Source organism: Mesoplodon bidens, assembly GCF_964165515.1.
Source record: "Mesoplodon bidens genome assembly, chromosome: 4".
NCBI classification, from domain to species: Eukaryota; Metazoa; Chordata; class Mammalia; order Artiodactyla; family Ziphiidae; genus Mesoplodon; species Mesoplodon bidens.
In genome coordinates, this window is record NC_138160.1 from 79,817,965 (window position 1) to 79,834,297 (window position 16,333).

General features: G+C 37.5%; 1 protein-coding gene across 2 annotated transcripts in view; it reads left to right on the forward strand.

Annotated features, from left to right (window-relative positions):
- LNPEP (leucyl and cystinyl aminopeptidase) overlaps nucleotides 1-16,333 on the forward strand; it is a 108,436-nt gene that overhangs the window by 61,728 nt on the left and 30,375 nt on the right. The window contains exons 6-9 of one of the 2 annotated variants that reach the window (XM_081231840.1): nucleotides 622-776; nucleotides 2,424-2,537; nucleotides 4,151-4,285; nucleotides 16,012-16,143. In XM_081231840.1, coding sequence (XP_081087966.1) covers nucleotides 622-776; nucleotides 2,424-2,537; nucleotides 4,151-4,285; nucleotides 16,012-16,143 — 536 coding nt within the window. The remainder of the gene's footprint in view (nucleotides 1-621; nucleotides 777-2,423; nucleotides 2,538-4,150; nucleotides 4,286-16,011; nucleotides 16,144-16,333) is intronic. The other variant, XM_081231839.1, reaches the window with a different exon arrangement.

The following is a 16,333-nucleotide window of genomic DNA, read 5'->3' on the forward strand; positions in this document are numbered from 1 at the left end:
TTTTTTCGGAAGAACTTTTGCCAAAGTTATTTTAAAGGAAAACCAAGAAACACTGTTAATTGTTTGCCTTCAAAATTGTTTGTATTTGTTAAGATTATTTAGATTCCATGGATGTATCTGAAAGTGGAGCTTAAAACACTTAGAAGTTTATGGGACTATTTCAAAGGTGCTGTGTAAGTGGGGATTTGCTTAGGGCTTAGTCTGGAGTTTGACTAATTCTAATTTCCTAAGAAATTCCTAATTCAAATAATAGGAGTAATGAGAGCTCAGGAAAGCAAGAGCATTTCAGTGCTGTTCAACATGGAGCTGGTTTTAGCTAGAAGAACGTTGGCCCTGCATTTTGTCCTCCTTGCTCTGGGAACTTCTTCAGTGTGAAGGAATTAGGTATCTTCTCTTGCTCAGGGACAGAGCAACAGTGACTCTACAGGGGGTTGATCAGGTCTTCCTCAGCTGACAGGTAGGTGAGGAGCATACAGGGCTAGGAAGGTTCCTTTCCTTAGGAGTATAAATGAATTCACTGCCTTCTGATTCAGTGATAGACCAGTGGGTAAAATATTTTGATTTAATTAGGGAGTGCCTTAGATGGGATAAAGTTGATCACTTCTTTCTTGTTATGTCCAGATTTGGTGGCTATTCCTGACTTTGAAGCAGGAGCAATGGAAAATTGGGGTTTGCTCACCTTCCAAGAAGGGACACTTCTGTATGATAATAATACTTCTTCAGTGATGGATAAAAAACTGGTTACTAAAATCATCGCTCATGAGCTGGCCCATCAGGTATCAGCAACCAAGGCTGTTATATCTCACACCTGTGGTCTGTTTCATATCCTAGAGTTTTAGAATACATTTAGATGCTAATAATAATTCAGCTTTTTATTATAGTATTGCCTTCTTTCATAATAATATGATGCTTTTTAAACAAACTTAATTTTCGGATAAAAATGCTATTTAATGTTTTGTATAGGGTTTTACAGTTTATAAAGCATTTTCACATCCATTATCTCTCTTACTTTTCATAACTTGGTGGGGAAGAAACCTTTTCCCTGAGTTGTACTCTTCTTCTTACAACTCTTGAACTGTAGTTGTCAGGACTAGATTTATTGTTTTGTCTCCTGCTAAAACTGGGTTCTTAGTTAATTCAGGAGAGGGAAGGTACTCTGTATGACATAGAGAAAAAGAAAGAAAATTATATGAGTACATGAACCTCCCTCTTTCTTCCCCAACACCTTGTCTCTCTTGTGCCCTCGATGAGGTGTTTGTCAGGGTAGGGTATGGTATGGGGGTGTTGTGATGGTGGGAGGATGTGGAGGAAGAGTGGGACATGCTCTGGCAGTTGACAGCCTACCTCAGACACAGTCTGTAGCCCGCCCTACATCCCTCGTGAGGGCTTCATGACATGCTGGCATAGGAAGCCTATGCTTATTTACTGTTACAGTTTTAGGCATGTAGACAAGTTGTTTTGGGGGGGATCTGCTGTAGGTCTGTTATTTCTGGGTCCGGCCATCACCCCTGGGGGAGTGTTCCTCATTTACTTCTTCTTTAGGACTTACAAGTCATCTTCCTCTGAAATAGGTTTTAAGATAATATCTGAAAAATATGCTTTTGTAATTCTCAAAGGTGTTTTGTTTCAGTACCTAGTAACCCTGTCATTTTGCTGATGGTTCGAGACAAGCCCTTGGCCACACTGACTAAATTGCACACCCTTTATTTCACTCTTTATTTACCACTCTTTATTTCAGGGATTTTGAGATGCATTTTTTAAGGGAGTCTCGTATCGTTTTTTTCCTTCTTCTTACCACCTCATGGAAAAAGCCATTTAAAGTTCTTTCTGATTTCATTTATTTGTATGAATGCCAAATTTCTTACAGAATGTTATTTGAATTCTGTTTTGAATCATGTAAATACTGCCCTCAACTTGGGTGACTGAGGAGAAACCTGCAGTCCAGGCTCTCTGACTATAGGAACATCCCTCATATAGAAATTTATTTTTTAGTTGTCATGATGATTGTAAATACAATGGAAAATAATATTACTAACTTGACATTAGAAAGTAGAATTTCATTATCTAGGAAATCTTACTTTTCATGAGGTGACTCGTTTTTGTTTACCTAGTATATAACGTGTGTTAAATTGATAAATATGCTAATTGTCTTTCTTGCCTGTTTCATTTAAGGTAAAATGTTAAATTTTTTATTTTACTTTTAAGGTGAATTTATACAATTTATGCAATTTTACTTTTAAAGTAAATTTATATTACAAATATAATTTATTTGCAAGTCTTTAATTTGAATATAGTTTGTGTTAACTATAATAAGTATATTTTTCAGTAATTGTAATCTGGTTATAGGTGATTAATTTGACAATTCAATTATTAGGAAATTCTTGAGAGTGTAAAATTGGTTAGTAGTTTGTTTTTTCCCACAGTGGTTTGGTAATCTGGTAACAATGCAGTGGTGGAACGAGGTATGGCTAAATGAAGGTTTTGCTACTTTCATGGAGTATTTCTCTTTGGAAAAAATATTCGGAGAGCTCTCCAGTGTAAGTACACTATTTGTTAGGCCTACTATGAATGCCAGGGGGAAAAATAGCCAAATCATATCCAACATGTATTTTCCATTCATTTGGAGTAATGAAAATGTTTCTAGAAAGATACGATAAAATTGACCCTTGTTATTGATCTCTATACCTCTTGAGATTTGACAGTGAAAATTGTGTTTTTATTTACTGATGTATTTCAGAAAGCTGAAATTTTGTGAAATTATTTTACACTTTGTCATTAAGATGAACATTTTAAATTGCTTTGCTACATTTTATTTTAATAGATGTGGCCCTTCTGCTTGAAGGAATTTAGATAGAGTTGAAAAGCCTTTTTTTGCAAAACAAAACTTTTTATCCTATGTATAAAGAGAAAATAATTAAGACATTTTGTAGCAATGCTGTCTCTCTGTTATCACTGTGATCATTCTTACAACAGTGATACATAAGTTGATACAGACAAATAATTTGCTCTTTTTAGGTACAAACCATATTTTGTGCCCTTTTCAAAGACATGGAACACCATTCTGTTACAGGAAGCATGAAAATATTGTTACTATGTTCTTAGACTCTCTGGAGATGTTTCTTGTCATTAGAGATATTTGGACACACTAGGTCTTATATGACAGATATTGCCAAATAATTCAAGCAGTAGGTGGAAAAGTATAAAGATCCCTTTCAACTCTAAAGTTCTGTGACTTTCTATTAAACTTCCTGAATATATGATCCAAGATTACTTCAAAAAAGGAATACTCTCTGTAATGGCTTATATGGGAAAAGAATTAAAAAAAAAAAAGAGTGGATATATGTATATGTGTAACTGATTCACTTTACTATACACCTGAAACTAATACAGCATTGTAAATCAACTATACTCCAATAAAAGTCAAAAAAAAATAAAGAGAGTACTGTTGGACCTTTCAATTTGAAATTTTTATGTAGGGCCTGTTCAAAAATTTCAGGTGGCAAAATGAACTCATTTTAAGCTAGAATATTAATAAGCAAGGTATTCTAAATCTGTGTATGCTACTTAATTAAGCAAAGAGATATACAGTTTCACCACTTGGTGGTGCCCAGAATGTTAAAAAAACTTCTAATATACGTTCTAGAGGAGCTCATTTACTGAGCTCTCAGACTTCTTGCTGTTTAAGAGTTATATTTTACTTCGAATGAACCTTAGTTAAGGGAAATGTATATTATCTTAACAGAAAAGCTGGATTATGTATGAGAAATCAGCTTAAGGAACAGTTCCTATTTTTTTTATTTCAGATTTTATTTTACAAATATACACTAGCCATTTTTAAATATTCATTTTGAATATCTGGATTTAGCATTTGGTTGCTTAGTAATAAATTCTCAGCTTATACTGTTGTTTAGGAAACACTGTTTTCCATGGGGCCAGGAGGTTATAATTCTGCTTTCAAATTTAAGGAATATGCATAAATGTCACATTCTTCCTACATTTTCAAAAGCTTACTTCTGAAGTTTAGTGAAGCTAGTTAATTTTTTATAATGACCTTAAACAGTAATTAGTCTAATTCATATAAATAATTACTATACTTGCCTCTGTCTTTAATACTGTTCATGGTTTCTTAATCTGTTTCATTTTTTGCTAGTATGAAGATTTCTTAGATGCTCGATTTAAAACCCTGAAGAAAGATTCCTTGAATTCATCTCATCCAATATCATCATTATCTGTTCAGTCTTCAGAACAGATTGAAGAAATGTTTGATTCTCTTTCCTATTTTAAGGTATTGCTATACACAAAAAGTACCTGGAGTAGGTTACAAATTAATTTCATATGTGAGCAAGCTGCTTGATTTAGATTATTTTAAAGATTAAATAGGTGTTATTTTCAGGTATCCTGTTAAACTTTAAGCTGTTTGCTTCTATTTAAATCTTGGTCTTAACTATATATGGGTTTTTCTTTCTTTCTCTGTCTCTTATTTTAAGTTCTCTAACTAGTATTCTGGGTAGTTAACCAGATCTTATAGTAATGTATTTTTTGAAGTTGGATCACTGTCCAGATTTGTAGGTAGAATATGTTCAGGGAAGGTTCTAAGCCCTTGGCTGTGTTATTCAGGATTGAGGTGTGTTCCAAAGTCAGAATTGCCAAAACAAGTAAGCAAAAGGAGATTTTTAAGAATTGAAGATTTTGTTTTAGAATTAGAAACATAGACTTCAGGTTGGGGGTGAAGCAAAAACAGAAACATAGAAACCTGATTAGGATCATCGTAAGAGAACAGGATAGGGATATCAGTGCCACTCACATTTGTGTAGGGAAGGAGGGCTGAATGTTACAGCTTGTTGACCTCCTTAGTCTGGCTATCAGATTAAGATCAATAAATTGAATTCTTGTCCTGCACAGAGAGGAAGATATACAGAACATATGAGTTCATGTCATCAAGAAACTCAAAGTTTAGGTGGTAAGTACTTGTGAAGCAGTAAGAGATAGTACGTGCTAATTGAATGGTACAGAGTATTTTTGCCTGTGATTATGGAGAGAAATTTTCTGGAGGAAAATGGAAATTGAGATGAATTAAATAATAGGAAGAATATAGGTAAAGAGGAATGGGAACAATAGAATAGGGCAAGAGTGGGATGATGAGGTCTGCAAAGAAAAAGTCAGGAATACTAATGGGCAGGGAATTTTGTTTAGGTAGCAAATGTTTGCAGTGGAAGCCACATGTAAACTAGGGGAAAGATGAGAAAGGTAGGTTGGGGCTCAGTTGTAGAAGGTCCTGAATGCCATCAGGAATCTGGACTTTTTCTGTAATCAGTGGGAAGCTTTTAAAGATTTTTCAATAGAGGAATGGCTTGATCAAGTGACTATTTAGGAAAATTAATTTGTTTCAGTTTATAAAGTAGATTTAAGTGGAGAGAGACCTAAAATCAGGAAATTGCTAATGAAGTACAAGCATGAAATGGTAAAAGTTTAAAATTAGGAGTGGTAGTGAGAGTAGAAGGGAAATGATGGGTGTGAAAAAACCCTGAGTGTAGGGAAGTACTTAAAGGACTTAGCAACAGGGTAAAGCAGGTAAAGAAGGAGGCAGAAATGTGTTCCAGGTTCAAGCCTGACTGGCAGGGAGAATGGTAGTACTGTTAATAAATGAGGAAATCAAGAGTTCAATTAGCTATATTAAATGTATTCCAATTAGAGCTACTGCTATGTGTTGTGATTTTTAAAGCCCATACTGGACCTGCCAATAAAGAAAATTTTATGACTTGCAATTATTTTCTTATACAGAACAGTTATTTCAGGATCTCTTGCTACAGAGCTCTTTCTTCCTCTGACCCCCACCCACCTTCCAAACCCAGAATTCATTGTCTTCTGAGTATATTGTCTCCACAGCATACCTTATCCCTGTCAGCATGGGAACTACTTATTTCAGAATTGGGAATCTGGCAAATATCCCACATAACAGAGAAAAATAGGACACTGGGTAATTTACCATTATTGTGTACAAGAAGTAGTAAGTGTCACTAGGGAAATGTGTTTGACAGACATGTTCTATTTGATCTTCATGATCTGCAAGCCTAATTCTGATGTGGGTTGCCTTGTGAGAATTCAGTCATTTAGCAAATCGTACAAGTACCAACCATGTACCTAACATTGTCCTAGGTGCTGGCAATACATCAGGAAATAAGGCGGCCTATGTCGCTTGTACCATGGAGCTTCTATTTCAAGGGTCAGAGATAGGCACAGACACAATACAAATGAATAAATAAATAGATATTTTGTTTGGTGATTAGTGCTAACATGAAAATAAAGCATGGTAAGGGAAATGAGAATGACAAAGGAAATGCTGTTTTATATAAGATGGTTGGGGACGACCACTGATAAGGTGATATTTGAATACCATCTGGAGGATGTGAGGGAACAATGCATGTGGACTTCTGGGGGAAAAATGTTCCAGGCAAAGGAAATAACCAGTGCATAGGGCTTGTGTGCAGAAATGAGTTAACGTAGTAGGCCTGAGACTGCTATCCTTAGAAAGGCATAATTGTAAGGCTGGCTCTTGGCTGGTATCTGGCAACTTGGATTTGGGGAGAGTTTCCACCATTCCCTGATAAGAATGACTCACTGTGCCCACACTGTTTGTACAGACAATGTGGTTTATGCTAAACATCTGTTTTCCTTCTGGGAGTCTGGAGTTTTGGTACTTGCTAGGCAGAGGACACTTCCATGACTAGCCGCCAATAAAAATCCCAGGTACTGAGTCTCTGATGAATTTCCCTGATAGACAACGTTTTATACATGTTGTCACAACTTGTTCCTGGGAGAATTAAGTGCATACTGTCTTACTCCACTGCAGAGGACTCCTGGAAGCTTGTACTTATTCACCCCATGAACTTTTTCCCTTAGCTGATTTACCTTCATGTCCTTTCACTGTAATAAATCATAGTGGTGAATATCACTACTGAGTCCTGTGAGTCCTCCTAACACGTCATCATACCTGGGACTTGTCTTGGGGACCCACACAGCTTGAGATGAAGATTGGTTGGCAGGTTCAAGCACCAGCAAGGAGCCAACGTGTCTGGAGTGGAATAAACACAGGGGAAAGTAGTAGATGAAGTGAGAAGGATTATAAGGGGCCACATCATTTTAGATCATCTTATTAGACGTAGTAAGGACCTTGATTTTTTGCAAAGTGGTATGAAAAGCCATTTGATGAGGGAAGTACCATAGTATGATTTTTTTTTTTTAATCAGCCTTCAACATCATATGGAGTCAAGATGACTAGTTAGGAGGTTGTTGTAATAGACCAGTGGCAAGATATTGGTGGCACAGACAAAGGTGATAGTACTGAAAGTGATGAGCAATGGTTGGTTTTGGAATATATGATAAACGTTAATCCAGTAGAATTTGCTAATGGATTAGATGTGGAATTAAGAGAGGAGTCAAGGATGACTTTAAGATTTTTGCCTGAACAGTTGGAAAAATGGAGTTGTTATTTGCTGAAATGAGAAGATTATTGGAAGAGTAGATTTGGGGCAAGAAGAAAAAAAAGTTCAATTTTTGAGTAAGTTTGAGGTGCATAAGTGGAGATAATAGGCATGTAGTTGAATATGAGTCTGGAATTGAGGGGAAGTCTGGTTAGATATATAAATTTGCAGGTCATTTAAAACCCCTGGCATTGAGAAGATCATCTAGGAAGTAAATTTAGAGAAGAAAAGAAGTTTGAAGATTAAATGCCACGGGCACCAAAATTTAGTCCTTGAGAAAATAAGGAGAATCCTACAAAAGAGACAGAAAGGGATGGCTAGTGAATAGGGGAGGAATCAAGAGTGGTATGCCAAGGCCAAGTGCAGAAAGACTTTCAAGGAGGAGTGGGTGATCAGTCATATCAAATACTACTAGTAGGTTGATAAAGGTGAGCCTGAGAATTGACATTGGTTTGACACCATGAGATTCACCAGTGACCTTGATAAAACCACTTTCAGTGGAGTGATGGTTGGAAGATGGCTCAAGAGAAAATGGAAACAGAGCAAATGGAGGTGGCAAATGCAGACAACTCTTTTGAGGAGTTTACTTCAAAGGAGGAACAAGAAATAGGGTGATAATTGGAGGAGGCACAGGGTTAAAGAAAGGAAGGGCATCTTATTTGTTTAAAATGAGGACTGATACATAGTTTTTGTTAATGGAATGTTACAGTAGAGAGGGAAAGTTAATGATGCAGGAGAGAATGGGATCTATTGGGAACAAGAATGAGCATGTAGAGGACATGCCCAGAAAGGGAGAGACAGCACATCCAGAGGAGAGCCTCTGGAGTGTGGAGTTCCAGTGTTTGGAGTTCTGGAGGCTGAAAGTCCAAAATCAAGGTGCTGGCCAATTTGGTTCTTAGTGAGTGCTCTCTTCCTGGATTGTAGACAGCTGTCTTCTTGCTGTGTCCTCACATGCCGTGTGGCTGACAGGGTCTTGGTGCTCTGGCGTGGTGTCAGGCCTGAGCCTCTGAGGTGGGAGAAGGGAGTTCAGGACATTGGACCACCAGAGACCTCCCAGCCCCATGTAATATCAATAGGCGACAGTTCTCCCAGAGATCTCTGTCTCAATGCTAAGACCCAGCTCCACCCAACTGTCAGCGGACTCCAGTGCTGGACACCCCATGCCAAACAAGTAGCAAGACAGGAACACAACCCCATCCATTAGCAGAAAGGCTGCTTAAAATCATACTGAGTTCACAACACCCCAAAACACACCACCGGATACGGCCCTGCCCACCAGAAAGACAAGATCCAGCCCCACCCACCAGAACACAGGCACCAGTCCCCACCAACAGGAAGCTTACACAAGCCACTGAACCAACCTCACCCACTGGGGGCAGACACTAAAAACAACAGGAACTACAAATCTGCAGCCTGCAAAAAGGAGACCCGAAATACAGTAAGTTAAGCAAAATGAGAAGACAGAGAAATATGCAGCAGATGAAGGAGCAAGGTAAAAACCCACCAGACCAAACAAATGAAGAGGAAATAGGCAGTCTACCTGAAAAAGAATTCAGAGTAATGATACTTAAAGATGAGCCAAAACCTTGGAAATAGAATGGAGAAAATACAAGAAATGTTTAACAAGGACCTAGAAGAACAAAAGAGAAAACAAACGATGATGAACAACACAATAAATAAAATTAAAAATTCTCAAGAAGGAATCAAGAGCAGAATACGGGATAAGTGACCTGGAAGATAAAATAGGGGAAATAACTACCACAGAGCAGAATAAAGAAAAACGAATGAAAAGAATTGAGGACAGTCTCAGAGACCTCTGGGACAACATTAAATGCACTAACATTTGACTTATAGGGGTCCTGGAAGAAGAACAGAAAAAGAAAGAGTCTGAGAAAATATTTGAAGAGATTATAGTTGAAAACTTCCCTAACATGAGAAAGGAAATACTCAATCAAGTCCAGGAAGGGCAGAGAGTCCCATACAGGATAAATCCAAGGAGAAACATGCCAAGAAACATATTACTCAATCTACCAAAAACTAAATACAAAGAAAAAATATTAAAAGCAGCAAGGAAAAAGCAACAAATTACATACAAGGGAATGCCCATAAGGTTAACAGCTGACCTTTCAGCAGAAACTCTGCAAGCCAGAAGAGAGTGGCAGGACATATTTAAAGTGATGAAAGGGAAAAACCTACAACCAAGATTACCCAGCAAGGATCTCATTCAGATTCGACAGAGAAATTAAAACCTTTACAGACAAGCAAAAGTTAAGATAATTCAGCACCACCAAACCAGCTTTACAGCAAATGCTAAAGGAACTTCTCTAGGCGGGAAACACAAGAGAAGGAAAAGACCTACAATAACAAACCCAAAACAATTAAGAAAATGGTAATAGGAACATACATATCGATAATTACCTTAAATGGAAATGGATTAAATGCTCCCACCAAAAGACATAGACTGGCTGAATGGATACAAAAACAAGACCCATATATATGCTGTCTACAAGAGACCCACTTCAGACCTAGGGACACATACAGACTGAAAGTGAGGGGATGGAAAAAGATATTCCATTGCAAATGGAAATCGAAAGCTGGAGTACCCATTTTCATATCAGACAAAATAGACTTTAAAATAAAGACTATTACAAGAGGCAAAGGACACTACATAGTGATCAAGGGATCAATCCAAGAAGAAGATATAACAATTATAAATATTTATGCACCCAACATAGGAGCACTTCAATACATAAGGCAAATGCTAACAGCCATAAAAGGGGAAATCGACAGTAACACAATCATAGTAGAGGACTTTAACACCCTGCTTGCACCAATGGACAGATCATCCAAAATGAAAATAGATAAGGAAACAAGCTTTAAATGACTCATTAAACAAGATGGACTTAATTGATATTTATAGGACATTCCATCCAAAAACAACAGAATACACTTTCTTCTCAAGTGCTCATGGAACATTCTCCAGTATAGATCATATCTTGGGTCACAAATCAAGCCTTGGTAAATTTAAGAAAATTGAAATCATATCAAGTATCTTTTCCGACCACAACACTATGAGACTAGATATCTATTACAGGAGAAAAGCTGTAAAAAATACAAACACATGGAGGCTAAACAATACACCACTAAATAACCAAGAGATCACTGAAGGAATCAAAGAGGAAATCAAAAAATACCTAGAAAAAATGACAATGAAATCACGACAACCCAAAACCTATGGGATGCAGCACAAGCAATTCTAATAGGGAAGTTTATAGCAATACAATCCTACCTCAAGAAACAAGAAAAATCTCAAGTAAACAACCTAACCTTACACCTAAAGCAATTAGAGAAAGAAGAACAAAGAAAACCCAAAGTTAGCAGAAGGAAAGAAATCATAAAGATCAGATCAGAAATACATGAAAAAGAAATGAAGGAAACAATTGCAAAAATCAATGAAACTAAAAGCTGGTTCTCTGAGAAGATAAACAAAATTGATAAACCATTAGCCAGACTCATCAAGAAAAAAGGGGAGAAGACTGAAATCAACAGAATTAGAAATGGAAAAGGGGAAGTAAGAGCTGACACTGCAGAAATACAAAGGATCATGAGAGTTTACTACAAGCAACTCTATCGCAATAAAATGGACAACCTGAAAGAAATGGACAAATTCTTAGAAAAGCACAACCTTCCGAGACTGAACCAGGAAGAAATAGAAAATATAAACAGACCAATCTCAAGCACTGAAATTGAAACTGTGATTAAAAATCTTCTGACAAATGAAAGACCAGGACCAGATGGCTTCACAGGTGAATTCTATCAAACATTTAGAGAAGAGCTAACACCTATCCTTCTCAAACTGTTCCAAAATAGAGCAGAGGGAGGAACACTCCCAACCTCATTCTACGAGACCACCATCACCCTGATACCAAAACCAGACAAAGATGTCACAAAGAAAGAAAACTACAGGCCAATATCACTGACGAACATAGATGCAAAAATCCTCAACAAAATACTAGCAAATAGGGGCTTCCCTGGTGGCACAGTGGTTGAGAGTCCACCTGCCAATGCAGGGGACACGGGTTCGTGCCCCAGTCCGGGAAGATCCCACATGCTGTGGAGCAGCTGGGCCTATGAGCCACGGCCGCTGAGCCTGTGCATCCGGAGCCTGTGCTCCGCAACGGAAGAGGCCACAACAGTGAGAGGCCCGTGTACCGCAAAAAAAAAAAAAAAATACTAGCAAATAGAATCCAACAGCACATTAAAAGGATCATACACCAAGATCATGTGGGGTTTATCCCAGGAATGCAAGGATTCTTCAGTATACACAAATCAATCAATGTGATAAACCATATTAACAAACTGAAGGAGAAACCATATCATCTCAATAGATGCAGAAAAAGCTTTTGACAATATTCAGCACACATTTATGATAAAAAACCCTCTAGAAGTAGGCATAGAGGGAACTTACCGCAACATAATAAAGGCCATATATGACAGATCCACAGCCAACATTGTTCTCAGTGGTGAAAAACTGAAACCATTTCCACTTGGATCAGGAACAAGACAAGGTTGCCCACTTTCACCACTATTATTCAGCATAGTTTTGCAAGTTTTAGCCACAGCAATCAGAGAAGAAAAAGAAATGAAAGGAATCCAAATCACAAAAGAAGAAGTAAAACTGTCACTGTTTGCAGATGACATGATACTATACATAGAGAATCCTAAAGATGCTACCAGAAAACTACTAGAGCTAACCAATGAATTTGGTAGAGTTGCAGGATGTAAAATTAATGCACAGAAATCTCTTGCATTCCTCTACAGTAATGATGAAGTATCTGAAAGAGAAATTAAGGTAACACTCCCATTTACCATTGCAACCAAAATATAAAATACCTAGGAATAAACCTACCTAAGGAGACAAAAGACCTATATGCAGAAAACTATAAGACACTGATGAAAGAAAGATGATACAAACAGATGGAGAGATATACCATGTTCTTGGATTGGAAGAATCAACATTGTGAAAATGACTCTACTACCCAAAGCAATGTACAGATTCAGTGCAATCCCTATCAAACTACCAATGCCATTTTTCACAGAACTAGAGCAAACAGTTTCACAATTTGTATGGAAACACAGAAGACCCAAAATAGCCAAAGCAATCTTGAGAAAGAAAAATGGAGCTGGAGGAATCAGGCTCCCTGACGTCAGACTATACTACAAAGCTACAGTAATCAAGACAGTATGTTACTGGCACAAAAATAGAAATATAGATCAGTGGAAGAGTATGAAGAGCCCAGAGTTAAACACATGCACATATAGTCACCTTATCTTTGATAAAGGAGTCAAGAATATACAATGGAGAAAAGACAGCTTCTTCTATAAGTGGTGCTGGGAAAACTAGACAGCTACGTGTAAAAGAATGAAATTGGAACACTCCCTAACACCTATAAAAAATAAACTGAAATTGGATTAAAGACCTAAATGTAAGACCAGACACTATAAAACAGAGTAAAATATAGGCAGAACACTATGACATAAATCACAGCAAGATCCTTTTTGACCCACCTCCTAGAGAAATGGAAATAAAAATAAACAAATGGGACTTAATGAAACTTCAAAGCTTTTGCACAGCAAAGGAAACCATAAACAAGATGAAAAGACAACCCTCAGAATGGGAGAAAATATTTGCAAATGAAGCAACTGACAAAGGATTAATCTCCAAAATATACAAGCAGCTCATGCAGCTCAATATCAGAAAAACAAACAACCCAATCCAAAAATGGGCAGAAGACCTAAACAGACATTTCTCCAAAGAAGATATACAGATTGCCAACAAACACATGAAAGGATGCTCAGCATCACTAATCATTAGAGAAATGCAAATCAAAACTACAGTGAGGTATCACCTCACACCAGTCAGAATGGCCATGATCCAAAAATCTACAAACATTATATGCTGGAGTGGGTGTGGAGAAAAGGGAACCCTCTTTCACTGTTGGTGGGAATGTAAATTGATACAGCCACTATGGAGAACAGTATGGAGGTTCCTTAAAAAACTAAAAATAGAACTACCATATGACCCAGCAATCCCACTACTGGGCATATACCCTGAGAAAACCTTAATTCAAAAGTAGTCATGTACCACAATGTTCATTGCAGTGCTATTTACAGAAGCCAGGATATGGAAGCACCCTAAGTGTCCATCGACCAATGAATGGATAAAGAAGATGTGGCACCTATATACGATGGAATATTCCTCAGCCATAAAAAGAAATGAAATTGAGTTATTTGTAGTGAGGTGGATAGACCTAGAGTCTGTCATACAGAGTGAAGTAAGTCAGAAAGAGAAAAACAGATACTGTATGCTAACACATATATATGGAATCTTAGAGAAAAAACAATGGTTCTGAGGAAGCTGGGGCAGGACAGGAATAAAGACGCAGACGTAGAGAATGGACTTAAGGACACACGGAGTGGGAAGGGTAAGCTGGGACGAAGTGAGAGAGTAGCATTGACATATATACACTACCAAATGTAGAATAGATAGCTAGTGGGAAGCAGCTGCTTAGCACAGGGAGATCACCTTGGTGCTGTGTGACCACCTAGAGGGGAGGGATATGGAGGGTGGGAGGGAGACGCAAGAGGGAGGCGATATGGGTACATATGTATACGTATAGCTGATTCACTTGGTTATACAGCAGAAACTAACACAACACTGTAAGCAATTATACTCCAATAAAGATTAAAAACAAAAAACAAAACAAAAAAAAAAGAATGAGCATTTAAATTTATAGTAGCACTGAAGTGTGCTACAGAAGTAAGAGAGTAATAGGTATTAAGTAGTAGGTATTAAGTTCAGTTATGTGTATCTGATAATCTTGATGACTTAACATTGCTACATTTTTATCAGAAGTGAAATTCATTCAAAAAGTATTTGAGTGCCTCCTCTGTACCAGGCATTATTTTAGTCATAGGAATTGAGCTTTTCAGTTTTTCCCTAAATTAACTTACTGTCTAGAAGAGGAAATAAAAATATATCTATAGCAGATGCAGGAAGTGTGGTATAAATTGCTTTTGAATATGGAGAAATACGATTTATGTCTCAAATCGGGGAAGGCTTCACAGAGGAGGCGGTTATTTTAAGACTGGAGAAGATGACGTGCATCAGTGAGTATAGTGTGGCCTTAACAGTTGCATGTCTGACTCTGAATTTTTGGTGTATGCTTACGACCCTATACGTACATTCATATATTCCAAACATATTTGAAGTGAGTCTGCAGGAAGAAGAGAGATCTTGAAAACAGCTTCAGCAGCATGACATACTAAAATTTGAAATTAATGTACTCCCTAGCAAAGAGACCTTTGAGAGTTCAGCTACTTTATTGTCTCCAGCAGTGTGCTTTAAGCATTGGAGATAGGGGTGGGGAATGCCACAGAAAATTCGGCATTTTTTAAATTAAAAGTATATTTATACTTGTCCTACAGATAGGTTCATCTGTACCATTTTTCCAGAGTCCACATATATGCGTTAATATACAATATTTTTTTTTTCTCTTTCTGACTTACTTCACTCTGTATGGCAGACTCTAGGTCCATTCATGTCTCTACAGATGACCCAATTTCGTTCCTTTTTAATGCTGAGTAATATTCCATTTTATATATGTATCACATCTTCTTTATCCATTCATCTCGGTGCTCTGTGGTGACCTAGATGGGTGGGATGGGGGGGTGAGAGGGAGGTCCAAGAGGGAGGGGATATATGTATACATACAGCTGATTCACTTCATTATACAGCAGAAACTAACACAACATTGTAAAGCAACTATACCCCAATTTAAAAACATATATGTATATAAAAACACTTAACTTTTTTTTTAATTAATTTATTTATTTTATTCATCTTTGGCTTCATTGGGTCTTCATTGCTGCGCACGGGCTTTCTGTAGTTGCAGTGAGCGGGACTACTCTTCATTTCAGTGCACGGGCTTCTCATCGTGGTGGCTTCTCATTGCGGAGCACGGGCTCTAGGCACATGGGCTTCAGTAGGTGTGCCACACAGGCTGAGTAGTTGTGGCTCACAGGCTGTAGGGCGCAGGCTCAGTAGTTGTGGTGCCCAGGCTTAGTTGCTCTGCGGCATGTGGGATCTTCCCGGACCAGGGCTCGAACCTGTGTCCCCTGGATTGGCAGATGGGTTCTTAACCACTGCGCCACCAGAGAAGCCCAAAACACTTAACTTTTTAACACTAACACTGAAACAGTGAGTAACTGAGAGACCACACAAAATGGCTCATAGAAGAATTAGTGCAAATAGGAATTTACTCCATTAATTCTTTTTCAAACCTCTTAAAATAATTTTTAAGACAATTTCAACATAGTACACAACTGGTTATATGAGACTAAATAACAGTGTATTATCACTGGGTTATGAAAGTATTTGCTTACAGTGATAGTATTTTGAATCCTAGATTCTTATCTCTATAAACCTATTCTATTATTTTCTTCCCATTTTTGCTTTTTTTTTAAATAGGGAGCTTCTCTGTTGTTGATGCTGAAAACTTACCTTAGTGAAGATGTATTTCAACATGCTATTGTTCTTTACCTGCATAATCATAGCTATGCATCCATTTGCAGTGATGATCTGTGGGATAGTTTTAATGAGGTAAGTGACCTGGATATTTTTTTTAGCTCTTAAACTAAGAAGAGAGGAGTTCTTATGTTTTTATCAAGTATGTAAATAAGCTGTGGTACCAAGGATAGTTATTTAAGAGAGAGGGGAACGGAGCTTAGTATATAAATATTTATGAATAAGAGCACAGAATTAAAAGTCATGAAATGAAAGTCCTGGTCTT